We start from the raw sequence: 23,391 nt of genomic DNA, 5'->3' as shown, positions 1-23,391 counted from the left end.
GGGTCATGATGTGATGATGTGGCTGATATTTCATTTTAACTCTATTGTTGAAGTGTTGGGAACTTCATGCACAGGAGAAACAGACTCTTAGGATGCCAGAATAATATGCAGAACTCTTAGACCTGTTGTAGTTAACTTGTTCTGATATTGGTGATGTTTGCAATACAAATACCCTGCTTAGGCACTTTCTGTCTGGAGTGAAACCATGTGGCTGGAATGTGTTGAAAGCTCTTTTGATCAAGCACTATCTGTTTTGAATTTGGCTAGTGTAAAGGGAGTAAGCTTAGGGTCTGAAGCCATTACAAATAATGATGAAGAATGAGAAACTGAACGAGTAGTGGGGAAGGACTGTTAACTGGGATATAGAAAATTTTGTGACAACATGACACATTTGCATTATGGCATTTTTAGCAAAAACGTTACAGTACAAAAAAGAACTCTCTAAAAGAGTTGACCTAATACAAATGATATGAGGTTAGTCCACCATTATTATTATTTATTTCTTTTTATACTTGTAATAATTCAGGTGCTTTCCAGACAGAAAAGCTGCAGGCCCTGCCCCAAGGAGCTTACAGTCTAAAGGTGGACAAGGAGAGAGACGTGAAAGAGAGAGGGTCTACAGAGCAGTCAAGAGTCCAAGATGGAAACTAACCAATCAAATATGATTTGAACACATTGTTGCAAAGCTATACAAACTATTTTCCAATTACGACTCATATTTTCCATTTTCGTTTAACTGTATCTGCCATGACACAAACAGGTGTGGAGGAAGGAAGCTTTCAATTTGTGGCATCAGAGAGAGTAGCACATGTGTAAAGTAGAGTTGGAAAACTCACCTTAAAGTATAGAGATGAGAGCGGTTTGCCTGGATTTCCAAGACACAGTTCAGTACCAGGACAATTTAGATCCAGAATGACATGGCTTTAGGTCAGATGCTACAGGTTTACATGGGATAGATTACATCAGAAATGTAAATTCACTCTATGCATCTGGAAGTTCCTTAATACATCCTAATATGAACTACAAAATCTGTCACGGCAGGACTGGGGAAGTTAAGAATTAAATACAACACTTATGTGGTATATTCAGCGGGGGAAAGAATGGTGTTGAAAGCTGGGGGTGGTTATTCTTATGACAGTTGTAAAATGAAATTTTTAATAATGTAGGACACCAGCTAATGATTAAAAAACCCCACAATGTTTAATTTTAAAAATACCGGTTTTAACTAAGACAGTAAGTCACTCATCAGTTATGAAAAATACTATTAGATTTTCTTTATACATTTAGGTATCTATTAGAAAACACCCAATCAGGTTCCTCCAAACTGTAAAATTATCAAAGAAACTCCCTTAAGGCATGCCTTCTAAAACTTCTTAACAAATTGCCATATTTATTCAAGTACTCAGGGGGATCGTTGCTTGTTTATTCCTGAAGTATCTTTCCCTTAGCAAATGCAAGTGTATTGTAAAGGCAGAAGCTAATAAGCAGCTGAATATTAAAGTGCATAGGTTGTCCACATGAGGAAAAATACGTAGTTGAAGAAGCAGTAGCTGGGGTGGTAAAGGATTCTTAGGGAGTAATCCATCATCAATTTTTAGTAAGCCACCGATATTTCTTTTCCTATAAGAAACATTTCTACAGTCTTCAAAACTTGCAAATGCATTTCTAACAATAGTATCAGACAGTCACACTCCTCTTGCTGTGAGGGAAAAGTTGTAATTAAATAATCAAATAGACCTATTTTTCATAATTTACAGGTATTCATATTCCTTCAATAAATAGAAGAATATAATTTATCTTCTGATTCTGTATAGATTTCAACACAAGTTTCTAGCACTTTAAACAAATTATTCTAATAGCTTGACATGAATTATGCTGGCAGGAGCCACATATGATTATTATGGTGCACAGAATCTTTTCAGAACCTACAAAGTTAAATAAAAGCCTACAAGTTTCTTAAGCTACTTTTTATTTGCATAGAAAAATATTTATCATAGGAGTCAACTATCATACGAGAGAAATTCCATTTGTTGTAATTGAAAAAGATAGCTAAAAAGTTTCTGTGGATTATTGCAACAGTACAAGAATACAAGATGCTTCCATTTATTAAAAAATGTAAAACAAATTGTGAAAGCTAAAGCAGGCTACAAAACAGAAGGTCCTCATATTTTCTTTCTCTTGACTACGTTACAAGATCATGTGCCACAGTTGAGTACTCTAAAGTGTAATTCTGCATTAGCTAATATAATTCTTAAAACATTCCCCCCTAAAAGCACTATGCAAAATATATATATTTGTAAATGCTTCCTCCTGTAAGCATCACAACCTTGTTATCACATAGTCACCCTGAACAATTGTTTCCTGTTTCTCATCAGAGTCAATGCTAATGTCCAATGCCTTGTCCAGCTGATCCTGTGGAGTTGCAGGTTCTGAGTTTTGTAACTCCATTTTCTCTATTTCTGAAGGACAAATACTTCCCTCTTCCTGTGAATCCAAAGACTCACTGGTATTTTGTGACTCAGCTAACACACATTTTTTGCCAGGATTTTGGAAGTTTAATTCACAGTTCATGATCAATTCTCTCTCTTCCAGTTCATCAGTTTTCTCACATTGTTCTTCTGCCTGTTGACGGGAAACTTCTTCAGAAACGGTGTATATTTTATTTGTACTCTGCTCCACAGAGTTTGTTTTTGATCGTCTGTGAAACAACCCAAAATTTTTTATGTCTGTTACAAAATTCACACGCTTTTGTTTCTCCTGAGTGGACTCTGACACCATCATTGCTGAGCCATTGCTTACATTATGTCCTTCAGAGGCGATATTGGCTGATCGTGGGTGAATCATCGTTGTTATGTCAAAAAGGCTGAAGGGCTTTTTCTTTCCTTTCTTGTTTCCTTCACTCTCACTATTTTCTTCATTTTCTGACAGAGAGGCAGTGTCTTTGCTCATCTTTCCAGTCTGCAAATTAGACAGCTTGCTTCCTTTTAACAAACCCAGAACTTCAAAGCGAAAGCTAGAAATATCTTGTTTTAACTCCTAAAAATTACGGAAAAAAGGTGAAATGTCAGAACATTAAAGCTCATTTGACTTTCCTTTTGAAATAAAAATTAAAAGAAAAAAAACAAACAAAAAAAAGGGCTTATTCTGGGGTCAGTAATAAACTTTACTCTCTTGATGTTGGCATACATGGCATCTTCAAGGTTGAAGATCTTGCTCTAGGAAGCAAGTTATTTGCTACCTGAATAGCCATGTATAAAAAATATGCTTCACAGTTTTAAAATATCTTACTTAATTACTAAAACACCTATAAACATAAAAAAACCCCACATACCTTAAAATTTTCTTCTGTCAATCCTTCCTCAGTTTTGGCATCTCTTATCATAGCTGCAACATACCTTTTAACCAGATTTCTCATAACTTCCTAAAAATAGAAAGTATTATGTTAGCTTTCTTGGTATTAGTTAGTAAACCTACACTCACAGGCTCTGCTTGGGCTTTTTCATGCTTTAGGAACATGACAGAAACTATACAAACCTGTTTGAAAATTTGTTTTGCTATTTGATGGAAACTACTAATGCTTATTATCCTGAGAAGGGATATGTTGGGTTTGACTCAAGGTATGTTTCCTGACAGAAAGGCAGAACAATCCTTGCTCATGAGAGCAAGTCTGGTGTAGTTGTACAACTTTATTTCCAGCTATTGTCTGTCAAGCCTCCTGTGCTGTGAGATGGAGTGACTCTCTGAACAAAAATGATAGTTCTAGGTTTAATTGGCTGTGACAGGTTTTCTTACACATTTTGAGCTAATGTAAACTTTCAGCATTCAAAAATCTTCTGCCAGTGAATTCCACAGTATGGAGTAAGATTCCATTTCGGGGTTTTATTTTTAACCTCCGGTCTGGTAGTTTCCACTGTTGTCTTCAAAGAATCCTAGAAATTATTTAGGTTGAAATAGATACCTGGAGGCTGTCTGAGTCATCTCAGGGCCATGCCCAGTCAAGTGCTGAATATCTCCATGGATGGAGATGCTGCAGTCTCCCTGAGCAACATTCTCCAGTTCTTTACTACCCTCACTGTGAAGATAATTCTCATCACCTTACAGAATTTCCCTTCCTTTGACTTGTGTCCATTTTGTCTTTTGCACTGTACCTCAAAATAAAATCTGGCTCCTTCTCTCTAACCACCCACTATGTTATTTAAGTCAGCAGTTATATTTCCCCATACCTACTCCAGGCTGAAATCTGAGCTGCTTATATGACAGTCCTCTAACTATCTTGGTGTCCCCTTGCTGGATCTCTTCCAGTTTGTTAACATCTCTCTTGTAGTGTGGGGCCCAGCCTACATACTGCTCTAGATACAGTCCCACAAGAGGGCTGGAGGAGAAAAATCAAAAGGCTGCCTATACAGCCTCACTAATACAGTGTAGTATTAGTGTGTGGTCTTCCATTTACAGATAAATGGCAAACTGCTGCTCTATGTTCACCTTCTTCATGATCCTATAGATCCTTGTTGTACTTCCCACATCAGCCTCTTCTTCAGTCTGGAAAAGTCCCAGCTTACCAGTTATTTCCCATACGAGATTCATTAACTACCAAGTCTACAGCTCACACCTTGTTTAACTTGTAGCCCTTTTACACGACAAAAATTCAAAATAAAGCTGAAAATTATTCATTGTGAAATAATAATCTAAAAAAAAGTAGAAGCTGAAGAAGGAAGGATGAAAAATAATTGCTTACATACAGGGGAATCTAGGCAGGGGGGTTATAGGGGTTATTAAGGAAGTTGTTTATGGGGGACTAAAGCTGGAAAGATGAAGAGCAGGTTCTGATAGAGCATGTCAGTTCACTATACATATGGTCCTGATGATTCCTGGCTGGCAGGAATTTGCATTTTTTAAAGGCAATCCATGTTACAATTTAAAATTTTAAAAATTTAATATTCAATATTAGGTTAATATTATATTGCCTTATATTAAATATAAGGCAAAATACTGGATAGCATGTTATTGCTCTAGAAAATATCCTTTTGCTCCAAAAAGAAGAAAATTTTATTCTCAAATGCTCTTTTTTTTGAACATCAAAATACTAAGCTTGTTTGCTGAAGAGGAAATAAGTACAGATTTTATGGTTTTTTCCCATTTATTTTCCTTTTCCACTTTCTCATGAAATTTTTCTGCATTTTTTTTTCCTCATGAAGACCTTCTGAAGGCACGGAAAAACAATTGCCCAAAGAATAAACATAGGCCTGTACCTGGTATTGATGATGTCTCCTCAAATTGTCAGCTGCACGTCTCTGAAAAACAGAAAAGAATAAAAAAAAATATTAATCCCTGTGTGGAAGTAAAACACTGAAGCATAGAAAACAGCAGGCCTGTTTCAACAGTATCTAGCAAGCGGAGAGAAAAGGTTCAAAATCTGTTGAAAAATGACTGTGTTTGAAAAAAGCCTATCATTTGCTTTATAGAAGGGGGAAGGCTGCTGTAGGGAAAGCAAAGTGGATTTTCTACATTTTTGTCAAAACGCTTTTATTCCTGCATCAGCATGCATGCAGTGGGGCAGCCAGGTCACAGGCTGCAGAGTCCCAAGGTCAACAATCTGAGATGGAAGTGGAACAATAGATCATGTCACTCACTTGCCCAGACTGAAGCCTATTTTACTGAATTGAGAAAAGCTTGCCTCGCATCACGTTAGATTTTCTTGGATGTACACAGTGAAAAAACAGGAGTCAATAGACACGAGTTACAGAAGGGAAATTCTACATGGAAAATCATCAACACGGTGGGATTCGTAAAGCCATGGTGTAAGCAAGACATTTGCTATGGCTCCTAATTTAAGGTAAAGCTAATCAAAACCTGCACTATTAAACTGTTAATGAGAAAGTTCCCCCTTAGTTGTCTGTTAAAAACACTTAGTCATAGAGAGGTGTATGGAAGAAAGAAACAGCTTTCAACACAGTTTGGTGTTGACAAGGAGGGAGGGTAAAAGGGACAGTAACTCTGAAGAGGAGCAGCAAAAAGAAGTGTGGTAGGATGAAAGAATTGCCCAGGTTTCAAGCAGGTGTATTAAATTAAACTGCCATATCTAAGCGCTGCCCAGAAGAAGACAGGGAAAAAAGGCCAGATTTATTTTTTTCCCTTGACTTCCTTTTGTCCTCAATTGCCTAATGAGTAACATATCCCCATCCTCTACAATAATTATTCCTAACTGGTGAAAGAAACACAGCTTTAACTTAGACTCGCATATCTGCTGCTGACAATAAAATAATGTGTCTGACCACTGATTGTATCTCTACAAAACAGAACACTAACAGCAGTAAAACAAGGTGAAAGGATATCCAAGGGACTTGTTAAAATTGACCATAGTTGCATAATAAGGCAGGCACAGCAAGTTATTACTTTTTTTTTTTTTTTTTTTAACTTTAAGGAAATTATGAACCTTTCCCCTGTACCTGGAGTCAGTTTACACTTCAGAGTTGATTTCTTGTTTGAAATTAATTTAGGGATGCAGTAGCTTTGTGGCTGGGATAGCAAAAAATTAAAAAAAAAGGGGGGAAATAATTATTTCCTAATCAGTCTGAAGAGCCACTGTGCTGTAGGGCTTTGTACGCAAGAATGCTTTCTTCAGTATTTTTCCAGATGGTGTTTCTCCATCTATGCCTCGTAAAAGAGAAAATGGCTATTTCTTGTGTTTAAGGATGGAGGGATGGGCCAGCTTGCCCATCACCAGGGCCAGAGGGAACAATGCAGCTGTGGGAAGGCTCATAACCTCACAACATCCGAATTTAGCTGTTTTTTAGAAAAAAAAACTCTCAGCTTTCTTGCAGCTGGCCACATGGTGGAGATGTTTCATTCTGCTGAGAAAGCGCTGAGGGAGTCCGTGGCTAAGAGCACTCTCAACAACAGATCTGACTCACAGGTGAAGGGAAAAACAATTTAAGGTGTAATTGAAACACAGTTCAAGTAAAGTGAATAACTACTAAGTAAAAAAACTACTGATTCTTGTCTTTCACAATACTTCCTGAAGCTGCTGTCTGCTCTGCTTTATTTTACAGTGAAATGTGAAATAAATGCATAGGTTCAATTCTGTACCTGTAACGAGAACTACCTAGATAACATTTATCCTTTTTCTTTTTTTTTGGCAGCCAATTTGGAAAGTCCCAGAAACAGAGGCTGTGGCCTTCCCCCTTAACGTAATGTAAAGGATAACTGTATGAAAAGATTTGTGTAATAATGTGTCAGAACAGTTCTACTGCACTTAATTGTTTTCAATCCATACCATCAAGAAGCTGAAAGAAAATTTATTTAATTGTATGTTTTCATGCACATCTACATACCTAGTCCACTGGGAATTACACCTATCAATAACCTACCAAATTTATTTTCACCAAGCAGTTCTCTATCTGGCATTTAAATGTTTAGGTTCCATCTCCAGTTCCTAATCATCTTTTGCTTCCTTTTGAAAGCAGAATGAATCTTTGCCTAAACACATCTCTAAACTAAGCTATTAACTAGAAATAAAATGTCATTAACATTCATTTTGTCCATATTTAGTTCTCAGCTGGCCTGCTTTTCTCTACTCAGTTATAGTCTAATTTATGCTTCAAAATTTCTTTCAAGTAACCATTGTTCTATGTGCATAAAGAAGTTGAAAATTATGGTTAGAAAAGGGATGAAAGTTTAATTTGACTAAAAATAGTAACAGGGTGGGAAACACGGTTCTGCATGTTGAATGCATTAGTGAAATTGAGGGGGATGGTGTTGTCACTTTCCAAAAGGGGGCACTAATATGCTTTAGGAAGCTTTAATGATAGCTTCACTAGTAATGATAATTTTTCTGGTCTTCCTGTTTATGCCATTCCTAGCAATTCACACTGTTTGGAAAAAGATCTCCTTAGCAGTCAAAAATTTAATAAAATTGTATTACTTATTTTTATGTGTTTTATTAAAATTGTATCTTTTATAATGCAAGAATAGAAATCTAAGTGACCTCTCCATTTGACCTTAAACTGCTTAGTGATAAAGAAAATGGAACTATTGTCTGAAGATGTGGGATATATTTTTCATCTTGACTAGAAACAACACCTTTAAAGGATTAGAACTTATCTGTGTTGACAGAGAGGCTTCCCCATGAAATTATTCTTGCTATACAAGGAACACTCCAGATTATTGATTTCCATGCCAGATGGAAGGCATTATTTCTTTGCTCAACTTTCAATAAACATACATTACAGAGAAAATACAAAATGCCTACATTGACTTAGAAATGGCATCATTTTCCACTAGGTGAGAAAAGAAGAGAAGGGAAAATGAGATTTTCTGTGACAAATGATAATAAAATCATGTAGGTTTCTGGGAAAATGGCATAAAATTTTGTACACCTAGAAGAAAGATATCTGTTTATCTAAACATGAGATTAAAAAAAAAAAAAATTACTGAAGCCATCCCTGGCCATACTCTCAATTTTCACTTCTGAAATACTTAAAATTATAGATAAAACACTTTTTGGTGACTGATCAGATGTAAAGTAGAATGTAATTTGAGGAAAACAGTACCATTTGTACCGGTGGGACTAGGATTTCTTTTCCCATATATCTTTTTTTTTTTTTTCCTGAAATACCAATGGATTTTAGATGGCAACAGGATTAGCCCTGACACACCCATAAGCCTTGTGCAGTCAGGAAAAGCTCAGCCTAGTTAATAGAATTATATTACTAATCTGGCTTTTGCAAAGGTGAGCTAACAAAATTAATAGAACTGATACAGCTATCGATATAGATGATATAGATACATGTAAAGAGTAGCACACAAGCATGCACTTATTTCAGAATTTTAAGTGCAGGATATAATAGCTGAAGAAAATGCTGCATACCTGGGATATGTCAAAATGACAGAATAAAAAAATGTGCTGAACTCTGAGGGGTAGAAGAGCTCTGTCTGGTTCATAGCAGAGCTGAAATATTAGTAAATCACCTGTACCATCCTGGCCTTCCTCCAGCTGAAGGTGTGTCTAGAGAAGATGCCATCAGCATGGCTGGGCACCGTGTTGCTTTGGAGAAAAAGCCTCTGCCTTGAAAAATCTCCCCTTGACTTCACCACCCACTGCTTCAAGTGTCCCACTACAACAAATGACAGAAGAACCACAGAACTGACATCCAAAGAGATGCAAATTAATTGGCTTTTTTCAGAGGTACCTCACCTCGCTACTGACTGTGTTCTTGCCCGTGATAATTTTGTTATAAACAGCAATGTAGATGATCCTCTCAAACAAAGTTCTACTTATTTTTACTGGCATTTCTCTTCTTCCTATGGGCCAGATAAATCATTTCACTAGAATGTATGCTGTAAACTATCCTCACCCTCAACCCTTTCTTTACACATTCTGCCTGCATATACTGAACTCTCAACCGTACACATATATAAATTTTACAGTGGATTCTTGACAGATTCAATTTGATCCTTGACTCAGTCCTAGTTCATGATTCCTGGCTTTTTGTTACTGAGGACTTTTTGCAGAGATCATGCATAATCCTTGCCAGCTTCTTTCTGTCTATTATCTATTTTGTATCTTCTAGCACTGACTCACTCTTTGGATGCACATTATTACTTTTTCTACTGGAAAACACCATAGTATGTCACTGCTGATTAGTGCTTCCTAATAGGAAAGTTAACATTTACAGTTTTCAGAACAGAATATTTTGAAATCTGAGCTCTGCCTTACAGACAGTGTGGCATCCATCCATACAGCCAATATAAGAAAATCATGTTTTAGCATTTTTTTACACTCCCAGACCTGGTTGTAGGGAAGGAGACAGAGTTTATAATGCAGGACTCAGTGAAAAGGAGTAGATCCCAACAATGCTTATCTTGTAGCTCAGAGGCCAAAGTTATTACAGAGCAGATACAAATGAGCTGAAGTCCTCTGAGATCCTTGAACGAAAGACAAAGAAAACTATTCATTAACTTTTGGTTGAAAGGGCATAGAGCTCCTAAATTTAATTTGTGGTGTAGCTCATTGGGAAAATTGAAAAATTTCTAGGAAATCAAGGCTGAGCTGTGGGTGATGGCAAGTTTGTCAGAACCAGAAAGAAGTGCTCTCCCTCAGGAAAAACTATGAAATCACAGTGGTATGCCCATTTGTTGACTGATGATTAACCTCTTGGAGGATGTCCAGTTAACAGCACCTACCTGGTGGCTTGCATCTATCCAATGTGGAAATCAGAGCACAGAGTGCCTATATACATCTTACTCCATTTTGGAGAGTGGGTGAATAACTGGGTCTGGAAATTGCAAAATGTTCCAAATTCACATAAACCTAATGGGGCTTGTGTTATGCTCAGGAATGAGCTGAAGAACTTTGTAGTTTTATGAGATGCCCATATGGTGGACTGAATCTTCCTGGTCAGCCACAGCCACTCACTTTTTTTCAGGCAGCTGGAAGTGTGGTTGCCATGGTGGCTCTGCTGGTAAGCTCTCTGCTTCAGAGGGGTTTCAACTTTAATTCCAGCTAAGAATCTGTTCTGCAGGGGAAACCAGGGATGTATATAGCCCTACTGTCCCATGCACTTTAGGGATTCCACTTTAAAATAATTTAAAAAAAATTAAAATTATAGGAATCAATCCACTGCATTTCCTGCATCTCTCCCTCACTGATGTCCTCCATCTCAAAGAGTTCAGTAATTAGTGGTTCACATTCAAATCATAAGGAAGCTTGGTTCAGCTCCTTTTCTTCTGTTCTCCCAAGAGAGCACCTTAGCCCCTGCAGTATCTTAAAGATCTTGAGAAGGAAATTTCTGTTGTCATAGCTTTTATGCTTGAGGTAAATAATTAGATATCCACTGGAGAATAGAAGTAAGTCTGGGTCCCCTTAGCCCAAGATACTTGCTTTAAATGGCATCTGCTCCTTCCTTCTAAACAGAAATTTCATCCTGAAGTTGAAAAGTTTTCCCAAGAAAAGCTTATTTGAAACTGGAATATATTAATTAAAATGTTTGGTGTTTAGAGATTTTTGGGGATTTTAACTTAAAAGCAAAAAGAAAATTCTATTTGGAAAAACTCTGAAGTAGCTTGCTGCATAGACTCCCTATCCATTGACCCTTTGCTGCACCAGTTTTCCCAAATCTAAGACATGGGTTTCTTGAAGGTGGTGTTTACCCTAGCAGGGGGTAGGTGCAAGAAGTAGACCTGATCTCTCTGGATCCCCCTCCTCATCATGCCATTCAGCATAGGGATGGGAGCACCCCATATCGTTCTTTATTATTCCACTTGTCCAGGAATGAGTTTACTCCCAAATCTGCAGTTTGAGAGGGTAAGAAAAAGGAAAAAGTATTTCCTTATCCCAGATGGAAGGCCTAACAAGAAATATTGTCCAGAAAGTTTAGCTGGGATGTATAAGGGTATTTTGTATCTGTCTCAGTCAAACAGAAATATTGTGTTAATCAACCCTCTACTATACACTGGCATAATACCATTAATTTTAATATCATCCTCTCAGTTTACACTAGCTAATCATCTCTACCAAATGTTTAACAAATGGCTAGAAGCATTGCCCACTCTCCCCCACACACAAGTACATCACTCTCTCTTGACTTTTTCTTTCTAACATCTCACAGTTTCTCCTTCTGTTGGTCTCTGCATTTACTTCTTTCATGTCCTATATTACACCAAGATGTTTTACTCTTAAGATTATTCACCATTCATGCTAGTTCATGTTCTTTTAAAAATTTGTATATGAATTATTGTTACTCTTTCTTAAGTTAATGTTTCTTTTTCAGTGTGTTTCTTGTCATCTATTACTGGTTTGTTTCAAAGTCACCCTCATGTTTATTAGCTTTTTTCCTGGCTGCTTCTTTCCTGTATGTACAAATATGACATCAAAGTCAAATAGTTTTGCTTTCCCAATTTAGATACTGGCCAACAATAACAGTATAGTGCAACAAGCCTGATTTGAAGCTTTTTACAAAGAGGACAAAATCCATTTATAAGCATAGTAATTGTGAATTAGTTTTAGATGTCACTTTTCATCTTTACCATATATCTGTACATGCATGTGAACTTGCTCCTCCAAGTACTTCTAGAGATTAAACTGCCTTCCAGGATATGACAACAGAATAGGTAGGAAAATCTTATTACTCACTTTTCAAGAAATAGGGAAGAAATACAAAGAAAAGGTTTATACCATAGTATTGGTCCATCAAAGAATTGTATCAGGCCCCCTGACTTCTTTGAAATGGATGAAAGTTTTTTTTATAAGAATCAATAGCACAAGGACCATACCCCTTTCTTTTCTCCCTTATCCACATTTGACTCCCATATTCCCACTTAATGCTTGGCCATCTGAGTTCCTAACTTGAAACATTTATATTCATGAAATTGCTATAGTATAGAGAAAATGCCACTGTCCACATCTTATCCCAAATAGTCTTCTTGTTTGAGCTGGCTAAATTCAGTCTAGTTACTGAGGTACTGACTTGCTCATGGGAAATGAAGAAAACATAACTAGAGATAATTAGTTGTTGGTGGGTTAGGATGTTGCCTGAATATTTGCACTGACAGTATAGAAAAAGTGTATCACTGATTGAGGTATCTCAAGCAGATAAAGTTAGGAGGGAAAAGTTCAAATCTGCTTTACCCACTGCATTTACCAGAGAAAGTAAGTAGCTGAGATATTACACAGGCATCTGCTGAATCCAGGTGCAAGACTGTTCTTGTGTGTCTTTCCCCTTCTCTTTTTTTTTTTTTTTTTTCCCTAGAAATGTCACTGCTAAACAGCAGTATCAGAATATGGTATGATTTCAGAATGGGATTCTCAAATAGCTCTACCTTTAAATTCAAGCAGACAAGTCCAAGTAAATGCTGTCGCCTTTCAAAATTTTTTTTTTAATGGGAACAGTTTTTGGTAAAAATGCTTTTATGGCAAACTCATTTCATTACATGTAGAGAGACAGAGACACAGAGAATATCCCATGATGAATGCTTCATACATGAGTTTCTGGTTCATGGTATTCAATGATACCTGAACTGTGACACTTAGCAACCAACAATTAGCAACCAACAATTCTGGCACTGACAGACAAGCATACACATTTGATTTCTTGTATTTTTATTGCTCTCAATCTTTCTTGAACTATCTGTAGATGAAGCACAGTCACGGTTCATACTATTATTGTACAGGGATATGGTGATGCTTTCTCTTCAAATACATTGACATAAAGGTAAAAAGTAAACATTTTCTGCTAGAATTATTGTCTAACTCATATGCACATTATTTGACAGGTCAGACACTCTATAAAGCTGAGAAAAGTCATCTATATAGCAAAGAGGAGGACTTCAGGCAGAGTAAACCACACAACTTACCCCTATTGTTCCAAAACTTTCAGGCTTTCTTCTAATTTTTTTCTTGCAAAGGTGTCTCCATAACCATTTGATCAGATACCACAAAGACTTTGGGCTTGGTATGACATTAAAAGGAGTGGGCAAAGTTCCTCCTTCTTCAAAGTAACTCATCCAGAGTTTTGTACGAGCAAATTTCCACTCAATGTCTGCATGATCCTGCACACAATAAACACATCATCAACACAGATATTGCTGTAATTAAGGAGGTGAAAAAAACCGTTACAAAAATCTGAAAAAACTAAAGCTAGAACAACCTTGAAATCCTAATGAATTGTCTTTTTAAAATACTGCCATCTTTTGACAGTAGGTCTTTAAGCAAAGCAAAGCAAGATGCTTTACCACAGTAAGCAGATATTCGATATGTAAAGTATATATCTACTTATAAGCACTTCTTCCCTGTTACAAGCTGTTAAATTATTGAAAGTCTCTCAAAAACCAGGAAAGGTAATTAAAAGCAGAGAAATACTACAGTTCTGGAAGAAATGTTTTGTTATAATAGCAGCTCACCATTATTCCTCATAGATCAGTCTAATTATGCTGCTCTGCAGCAGCTGCAACAAGTCAGCAAGGCTCATGCATTTTTTTAGAAATTACCAGTCCCCAAAATTCACAAATAAGTATCCAACAAATCATAAGGATACTTAAACTATTGAGTCAAGTATCTTTTTTCCCCCTACTCCTTCAGAATTCTATATTAGGGATAGGTTGTGGGGTGGGTTTTTTATTTTTATTAGAAATTTCATTTTGTTTGGAACCTATATAGCATTGTATAATTCTGAAATTTTTGGGAAAATGAAAACTAAAGACACCTAAATCCTAGCAGTTGAACAAGAATTTTAAATCACTAATAATAGATTTGGATAGTCAAGAACTTCAGCTACAGGTCTAGCCCTGGCCTTACAATAAGAAAATAAACAATTTAGAAGTTGTAGCAGGAAAATTATACTACCTACAGCCCAAGTTTTGGTGAGTGGTACTATGTTGTGATACGGTTCACTAGACTCTGACAACTAGAGTTACACAAACACAGGTGGTCAGTTTTTCTTTTGTGGAAACACTTGTAATTGCCAGATTGAAAAAAAAGGCATATTTAAAATCTTAAGACTGTGAAGCTTTCTTTTGTTTGCTTTCTGAATGATCATATTTGAATTATCATATGATGAATCAGTGTTTATTTCTCTTAGTCTCCTTAATAGACGGTTTACAAACGAAACTATGCCAATAGCTCTGGTAATGATAAAGAGTTTTCACTGCAGGAGGAAACAGGACACTGTTGAATGAGAAGACATGACTTTTTGTTTGAATAGCTAGTGTCCTTGGAACAAGGGCACCCAATTTCTGTTAACTGTATATCCAAGTCAGATAAAAAAAATAAAATAGCAGTCTTTCAAATGCTAATAAATATAATGTATTAAAAATGTATAAGCAACAGAACAATCCTGGGCATTATTTTTCTAAGAAGAGGTCCCGCACAGTGCAACTTGGGCAGGGCTGTAGCCCATGTCACTTGCCAGAAGTATCAGGACACCCTCTTCAACCCACCAGCTGGCTTCTTCACCCCTTCCCCACTCAGTGTTGTGAGGAAACTTCACTCTACCCAGTCCAGTTTCTTTCGGTCTGGTTTCTTTGTCCTTCCATAACAGTACAAAAGAATCAGAGTAAATTGCAATATTTGTCCCAATGTCCTGTCTGTGAAGTGTTTTACTGCCAGAAAAATTGAATGTAGGAACAGAGAGAGGGTATATATTATAAATTATCTAAAAATAAGAAACAACTTACAGCAATGAGTTGGTAAGAGTTATTCATCATGGCTATTAGCATGTTGAGTAGAACAACCAGAGATATTACATTATAGGTACCAAACATGGTGGCCCCAACAAATTCAGTGAATTCATGCCTCGCTTTCACATTGGTCACATAGAGATTGATGAGTCCAAATATAGACCAGAATAATGACTGCAGCGTTTCAAATAACCTGGAAAAAAAAAACCCAGAAGGAATAGCTGTATAATAACTACACATTTAGTTTTCAGATTGTTCAGTTGCTCCCAAAACACACAAAAGTTCTTGACTTGACTGAGATGAATGACACCTATCACAATATAGGCAACATAGAGGGAATATCTTTGCAGTGAGACAATAGCCTAGTGTTTAAAATCTGGAGCTTTAGATATAGATAATACAGAATCTATAAATAAGCCTGCAAACAAAAGGTTGATTTTGCTCAAACTTCAGAGAGATAAATATAGTTTCAGAGATCTTATGCTGGACACTTTCTTTTGAAGTACTTTGACGCTTTGCTTTAACTATAAGGGGTAGAATAAGGATCCAGAAGTAACTCAAGTATGACTGCAAAAGTAATGTCTCACCAAGATTTTTAAAGTATGGTATCCTCAAATTTTGCAATTCTGGTTTGTTGACAGCCACTGACATAAAAGGAGTTGAATAATTAGAAAGAAATTACTAGCATTAGCGAATGTTGTTTAATGAAGAAGGGAGACACAAAAAAAGATGCTGCTCTCAAAAGAAACGTGTTTTTATACCTAAAGCATACGATATTCTCTTAGAGAAGTCTGTACAACAGCTAGGAAGCTAGTAAAAATAATGGCTGTAGGTAGTACATCTCTGCACCTAGATAAATTGAAAAATTTTCCCTTTTGTTCTGTGTTCAGCTACACTGTAGTGTCGTAAGAATGGTCCTGCTTAGACTGCTCCTTGGAAGTATGGAGCACATAAAGCATCACATTTTGCCATGACACCACCTTCTGACACTGGTACCAGTACTCCCCACTATTTCCCAGATGAATATTGCTTTCCTTAATGCTGAGCTCTGAAACATTTTTGTGTGCTTTTCTGTTCAGATCACATAAAGTTTAGACCTGCATAGGTGTTATTAAAATACAACATAAATATGCTGTGCCTGAGAAAAGTTACTTGATTAAGATAATATAAAGGCTGCTATTTTTGTAAAATTATTTCCTCTAAGAAGGAAACTATTGGTAATAAATATATTTTAAAAAAATGCCTGGATACACAGAAGTTAATAAGGAATGAACATTTATAGCAGTAGTTTGATACAGGCTGAAAGGTGAAAGACAAGAAAATTAGTGTTCTTTTGGAAGTATTTTGGTATTATAAATGAACTAAAAACTATAATGAATTAAAATTGATTTCAAAATGAAAGAGAAACAGTTTATAATAGAAATTAGAAATTTGATTGTGTGCAGTAGAGTCAGTAGATTCTTAGACTGCAAGTTTTTCTTTTACAGCCTATCACATTTGCAAGGAATCTTCAAGTTTTAGAACACCACACTTATTTAATGCCCACAGCTAGGCATGGAAAAATGTAGAGTGACAGATACCTGGATGAGCAAGGTCTGAACTGGTGACCTTATACAATTTCTAATCTCAGTTATCTTCCTCTTATCTCTATTTTACCTTTTATCTTTTGAGATATCTTGAATTGTACAGACTTCACTGTGGTATGAAGTGAACATTAATAGAGTGATGAAATGTTAATTTTTATAATTACTGGGGTAATATTAGATGTATTTGTCAGGACACCACTGTAATACCAACAGAAAACTGAGGTTCTTTTCTGTAGACAGTATCTAAGTCTTAAAATATTTGAGGCGAGGGAGAGGATAGAAATAAATAGCTACTTACGTTGAAAATGCATTATTCTGCTTTTCACATCGTATTCCTTTGCAGTTTCCAGGTTCATTTGTCTCATAGTAGAAGTACAGCTGGTTCAATCCATTTGCAAAAGCGAGCAGCACAAGGCAGTATATGAAGAGAAACTTCAAAATGTCCAGCAACATTCTTCCTAGAGATATCTGCAGAGGTCCCAGGTGAGAATTTGCAGTGAATAATGAGATCAAGCGCAGGGAGCTAAAGATGTTTGCGATTGCAAACAGGGCCTCAGCCACCAGGGTTGGATGCCACATGTCCCAGCTCTCCCGTGGAACTAACCCACTATACTGAAAACAAGCAAAAGGGAAGAAATTACTCCTCTATTTTGACGCATAAACAAGCATGTCAGTTTCTTTATAAGCTGCTCAATTAATTTGCAAATATCACAATAAATTTTCACAGCAGCAAAAATATTCACAGTTTAAAAAGTCTAACACTGCAAAAGGAATAGTTTTGAGCATCTTGCTTTTTAGAATTATAGAAATTTCCAGCTGTACAAGCAGGTAAATGCAGGGCTGACAGTGATGGATAGAAACCCACAAAAGCTCTGGCAAGTCAGAAGAAAACATTCAATCACCAAGTAAATATATCAATTAATCACTAATACTGGACCAATGATGAAAAAGATGTTTATAAATGAACCATGGCAAACTGTTTATGTGTCTCATTATCAAAGAGTCTGACCCCTGAAACCACGACTTCTGTTCATGCTCTACCAAAACAAAAAAAAGATTCTTGAAGATGAAAGATACTTGAACTGAGGATTAACTACTAGCAGATTAATTATTATTTATTTGGTCTCTTTAATCTGTTTTATAGAACATATTAGAGGAGAGAATCTATCCTCTAAGAAGGGATAATATAAAGCACATTTCAAAGGGCATGTTATCTGTATTTACCTATTCTAGACCACACAGGTGCACCTTCAGAGCTGCTGGGCATGCCCTGAGCAGTAAGGAAAGGGACTTCATGTGCCATGGGGCCAGATGACATAACATAAACAGGCATCACAGCATTTCATCACACTCGCCAAATTTTATGGATTGATTACTCTCAGCGTGGTTCAGAAACACCTGAGTAACTTAAACATACATTAATTCTGTAGGACCTGATCAGATGCATTCCAGAATCCTAAAGAAACTAACTGATATAGTTTCCAAGACACTCTCCATCATATTTGAAAAGTCCTGTCAGTCAGGTGAAGTCCGCAGTGACTGGAAAGAGGAAAACATTGCACCCATTTTTAAAAAGGAGAGAAATTAAAACCTGGGGAACAACCAAACTGTCAGCCTCCCCCCTGTGCCTGGGAAGGCCATGGAGCAGATCCTCCTAGAAGCTATGCTAAGGCACATGGAGGGCAGGGATGTGAATTGAAGCATCAGCACGATTTCAGCAAGGCAAAGTCCTTTCTGACCAACCAAGTGGTGTTCTATGATGGAGTGACTATGTCAGTGGACAAGGGAAGGGTTGCAGCTGTCATCTGTCTGGACTTGTGTAAGGCTTTTGACATGGTCCCTTACAACATCCTTCTCTCTAAACTGGTGAGTGACGGATTTGATGGGTTCAGTGGATAAAAAAGTGGCTGGATGAGTACATCCATAGAGAGATGTTCAACAGCTTGATGTCCAAATGGATGTCAGTGACAAATAGCATCCCTCAGGGATCTGTACAGCAACTGGGACTGTTTAACATCCTCATTAATGACATAGACAGAGGGATTGAGTGCACACTCAGCATGTCTAAAGATGACACCTAGCTGAGTGGTGTGGTTGACATGCCTGAAGGACAGGATGCCATCCAGAAGGACCAAGACAAGCTCAAGAAGTGGCCCCATGGGAACACCATGGGGTTTAACAAGACCAAGTGCAAGGCACTGCATCTTGGTCAGGGCAGCTCCCAGTATCAAGACAATCTGGGGAGTGAGGAGATTGTGAGGAAATGGAGTTGAGGTACTGGTAGATGAGTGCTCACAGCCCAGAAACCCAACTGTATCCTGAGCTATACAAGAAGTGGGGCCAGAAGGCCAAGGGAGGGGTTTCTGCCCCTCTACCCCACTCTGGTGAGACTCCACCCAGAGCGCTGTATCCAGACATGGCATCCTCTGTACAGGAAAGACATGGACTGTTGGAGCTGGTCCAAAGGTGTACAGTGAAAATGGTCACAAAGAAAAGGTGACTTTGGAGAGATCTTGTGGCATTCCAGTATCTAAAAGGACCTCATAGCAAAGATGGAGATAGACTTTTTACTAGGGCCTGTAGCAATGGGAATAAGATAATGGTTTCAAACTGAAAAAGGGTAGATTTGGACTAGATATAAGGAAGAAATTCTGTATGATGAGGGCGGTGAAACACTGGCAGGTTGTCCAGAGAGGTGGTAGATAACCCATTCCTGGAAACATTCAAGGTCAGGCTGGATGAGGCTCTGAGCATCCTGATCCAGTTGAAGAGGTCTGTGCTTACTGCAGAGGCACTGGATTACGTGATCTTTAAAGGTCCTTTTTAACCCATACCATCCTATGATTCTGTGATTCTGTGATCCAAACTGTGAAAGGGAACTAGGCATTGTTTTGGACACTAACAGTTGGCACCGGCCCCACACCAGGGTTTCTCTAACCAACTGGTATGTGTGTGAAATTGTCCCAGTGCCTGACAGCAATCCCTGGCACAATGCCATTTACTCATACACAAGCAGCCATAGCAGCTGACAGGTTTGTGGATTTGGAGATGTGAACTGAAAAATTGAAAAATAGCCCATTAAAAAATTAAGAATTACTCAGCCTTACATTTCATTCACCTGTGATATTTTTTCTCTACAGAGCAGTGAATTAAATCTAGACCTGCTGGAATCATAGATCAATACTCTCTTCATTAGACTATCCTCTACCTAATGATTATGCTCATCTGCCCATTCACTATGGCTCTTTAATCCAGTTCTGATTGACTCAAGATCAGTGATGAAAAACAGGCAGTAGAAAACAGAATTTACTTACTGGAGAAAACACCTAAGAGAGAAAACAAGAAGAAAATGCAGAAGAAAATATTTCCAGTGTTTTTGAGAATAGAGAGATGTAAACTCCTCAGCATGATTCCTATAACATCTGAATAATATTTTACCACACATTACTGCAAAGTCTCATGGCACTTTACAACCCTCACAGCTGAAAATTTGTACTTTTTAAATAACTAGGATTAATTGTACAAGCAAAGGTTGATACTGGACAGTGCAGTAGATACTCAGATTAGGGAAAAGTACACAAGGTGTCTTGGGGCAATAAAGTAAAATACAGAACATTCATGAAACTGGGAAGAGATGGAGTTTCTGGTAGAGGATCAAAAGCATCAAACTGCAGACATATTTTTGGTGAGGGCAAGTAGTAGCAGATTCTAGAGAAGTTACAGATGTGGGGGAGTTGGGAGAAATCTAAGGAAATACCCTTCCAAGAAATTAATGGGAACTACAGGACACTGAATAAGTACAGCACATGCTATACCAAGACACGAAAAATCAAGTTAAATAAGTCAGGTGTGGATAGCCATATCTGCAGCACTCTGCTGCCTGCTCCTACAGTCAGCAAAGAGAAATGAGATTTTCTAGAGTAGTGGGAAAGAAAATATCCTACATAGGTGAGTTGCTCTTTAACTTCCTCATTTTTTCCTCACTGATTGTTGGGGAAGGGGATAGACTGTCTTACAACTGTAGCCTGGTAAGATGTGTCCAATGTCACATTTTCTAGAAGAAATGATGTTAAGCAGAAAGGTGAGGAAAAAAGGACTTTGTCTATGATGTCCTGGATAAAGACAAAAAACTGTTTTGTTTGAACAGTAAGAAAAGATAAAATGACATTTTATTTGTAAAAGGGAAATCAAAGGCACAACCGTGATATTTCAGCGTAACTGACCTTCCTTTTCTAGACCCAACTGCTTCCTGCATGTTTGGAAAGAATTCAAGAGGTGTCACCGTCATAAGCAGAGAGTGATGGCTGTTATTTTAGTGTAGAAGAAACATAATTTAAAAGACTGTAAATACTTGGCAGAAAAAAGTGAGAAAGGTGAAGGCCTGAGAGATAAATTTGGAAACTGTGTGTGAAATATACTAACTGCAAGAAGACAGCAAACAATATAAAGAAAATAATGAGTATAAAGGGTCTCTAACAGCAACCCCCTATTGATTACACTAACCAGAGCAGAAGTTGCTGGAAAGGAATCTAGAAATAAAAAAAAAACCTTAGAGAACAAAGCAACTTTCATGTGAAAAGGAACATAGAGAGGAGTAGCCAAAAGACTAGATATACTAAAACCAAGAACAGTGAAAAAGAATACAAAATGTATCTTAGAGTCAAACCACATAGAACTGAAGTATTTCTTCTCTCACTCTGTCATGGTTTGACGCTGGCACAATGCCAGCGCCCCATGAAAATACAACCTATCAATCAAATGCTGTGAAATGCAATCGAGAACAGAGCAAAGCAGGCCAAACTTAATAACAAAGGAAAAACTTTATTACACTACTACTACTACTATAAAAGGAAAAGAAAGGAAAGAAAAAAAAACCACACAAAATTCGAAATGAAAACCTTCCAAAAGATTTCTCCTCCCACCACCCAACTCTACCAAACTACAGCGATACCCATTTGGATCCTTAATCAAGTTTTCACCCTTTAATATAATCAATACTGAGTCTATCGGGGAAGAGAGGAGTCCCCCTTGCACCATAGACCCCCAGGAAACACAGCTGCTACTTCTTGTGTTTCTATGTTACATGTGGCACTGCTCAGACACACCGGCCAGTGTGACATTCTCCTCTCCATGTCACAGTGCTCTCACCACCGTGCATGGACAGAGACTGCTTATAGGGCCCCTTTAAGGATGCTTTGCCAAGGACCACGAGGAACAACAGTCCAGTATCACAATTCGGGACTAGAGTCCCCCCCATTTTCCCCTGGGGCCGAGGGTCCAAGGACAGAGATCTCCTTCTCTTCTTCTCTGAAGATGGAGGGCATCCTCACACCCTCCTCAGCTCTCTCTGTCCATTTCAGAACTGGTAGTTGCTGAAGAAGGTCTCTTGGCTCATTAGTGCATCCCCCTAAAATGCAGTCCCTCTTGAAAGAAGGAGTGGTTTAGTCTATGGTAAATAAGCAGAGTCCAGCCAAAAGCTACTCCATCATCTCCCCCTAACCTTCTTCTCTGAACATCTGAGGTCCCAGGCTGTCTCTCTTTCCTTCAAATTGAGGAGGAGTAATATTTCATAAAGCCTTTATTTCACAGGAAAGGGTTAAAATTCCCGGACTCCCCGGACGGCTGAAATCTCAGCCCAGGACTCTGTCTCCCACGCTGGGCATCTTCCCCACCCCGCTTCTCCTTCTCCTCTGCCGGCAAACTCCCAGGTGTTCACTGGCTCTCTATCTCTTTTCCCTCTAGCTTAGGGGAGGGGGAACAAAAACATCCCAGATGTTCTCCACCCTTCCGTCTGAAAGAGCTGGCCCAGCTCGGTTCTGATCCTTCACCCCCTGGCCTACCTCTGCAGGCTGCATGGCTCCCCTCCCCCACCCAGCCCGGGCTGGGCAGGGGAGGTCCGTACTTTGCGATGACCGGAACCAAAGAAGGACGAGTCCTCCTGGGAATTCCTCTTTTAACCCCTCTGTGTTCTCAGAGGCGTGTCCACCTTCAATTGGTCACCCCAAGTGTCAGTATCCAAACCTGACCCCTGACTGGATTGACCTCTTCCTTCCAAAAAAAAATTCTCTTCCCGTGTCAAACCATGACACACTCATGTTTGTCAAACTCTTTCTGTTCTACACAGAACAGACAATTAATACTGTTCTAAGGACAAATAAATTAATGTTGTTCTAAGGAGTGGAAAATGGTAAGAGAAAACATAGCAACACTGAGTTTGCTGTAAATCATGATGTTGATACTCTGCAGGCCTCTATGAATTTCTGTCCCCCTGGAAATGCAAACACAATCTTTTGACATGTAACAAAGCCAACCATCACAATTTACATGGCATATCAATGGAAAATTAAGAAGAGCAGAAAACAAATTGAGCAGAATATAAACAGTAGAGTTTCAAGGTAAATATATGATGCTTTTGCAATGTCCTCCAGGGAATACAAGGTAATAATCCTTGATCCTTTCTCAAAGGAATTAAAATGCAAATTCAATATCTGAACCATGTGCGAGGAAAAAAAAGCTGTGTGATCACTGTTTTCCCATTAAAACAAAAGACATGAACTCTCGATCTCTTGGAAATGCCATGAGAGATCAAACAGATATATAGATCAGGCTACCTGAATGTTTAATGGGCTGCTGG

At 37.9% G+C, this 23,391-nt stretch overlaps 1 protein-coding gene across 2 annotated transcripts in view; it reads right to left on the bottom strand.

Annotated features, from left to right (window-relative positions):
• Nucleotides 1-470: 470 nt before the first annotated feature.
• TRPC4 (transient receptor potential cation channel subfamily C member 4) overlaps nucleotides 471-23,391 on the bottom strand; it is a 131,177-nt gene continuing 108,256 nt past the window's right edge. Inside the window, exons 6-11 of one of the 2 annotated variants that reach the window (XM_002194439.7) lie at nucleotides 17,056-17,369; nucleotides 15,169-15,364; nucleotides 13,351-13,545; nucleotides 5,250-5,291; nucleotides 3,332-3,421; nucleotides 471-3,036 (exon numbers count right to left, since the gene is read on the bottom strand). In XM_002194439.7, the coding sequence (XP_002194475.5) occupies nucleotides 2,320-3,036; nucleotides 3,332-3,421; nucleotides 5,250-5,291; nucleotides 13,351-13,545; nucleotides 15,169-15,364; nucleotides 17,056-17,369 (1,554 nt within the window). In that variant the 3' untranslated portion in view covers nucleotides 471-2,319. The remainder of the gene's footprint in view (nucleotides 3,037-3,331; nucleotides 3,422-5,249; nucleotides 5,292-13,350; nucleotides 13,546-15,168; nucleotides 15,365-17,055; nucleotides 17,370-23,391) is intronic. The other variant, XM_030273733.4, reaches the window with a different exon arrangement.

This window comes from Taeniopygia guttata, chromosome 1, assembly GCF_048771995.1.
Source record: "Taeniopygia guttata chromosome 1, bTaeGut7.mat, whole genome shotgun sequence".
NCBI lineage: Eukaryota > Metazoa > Chordata > Aves > Passeriformes > Estrildidae > Taeniopygia > Taeniopygia guttata.
Note: the sequence above shows the minus strand (reverse complement) of the source record. Positions and strands in the feature narration are given on the sequence as shown.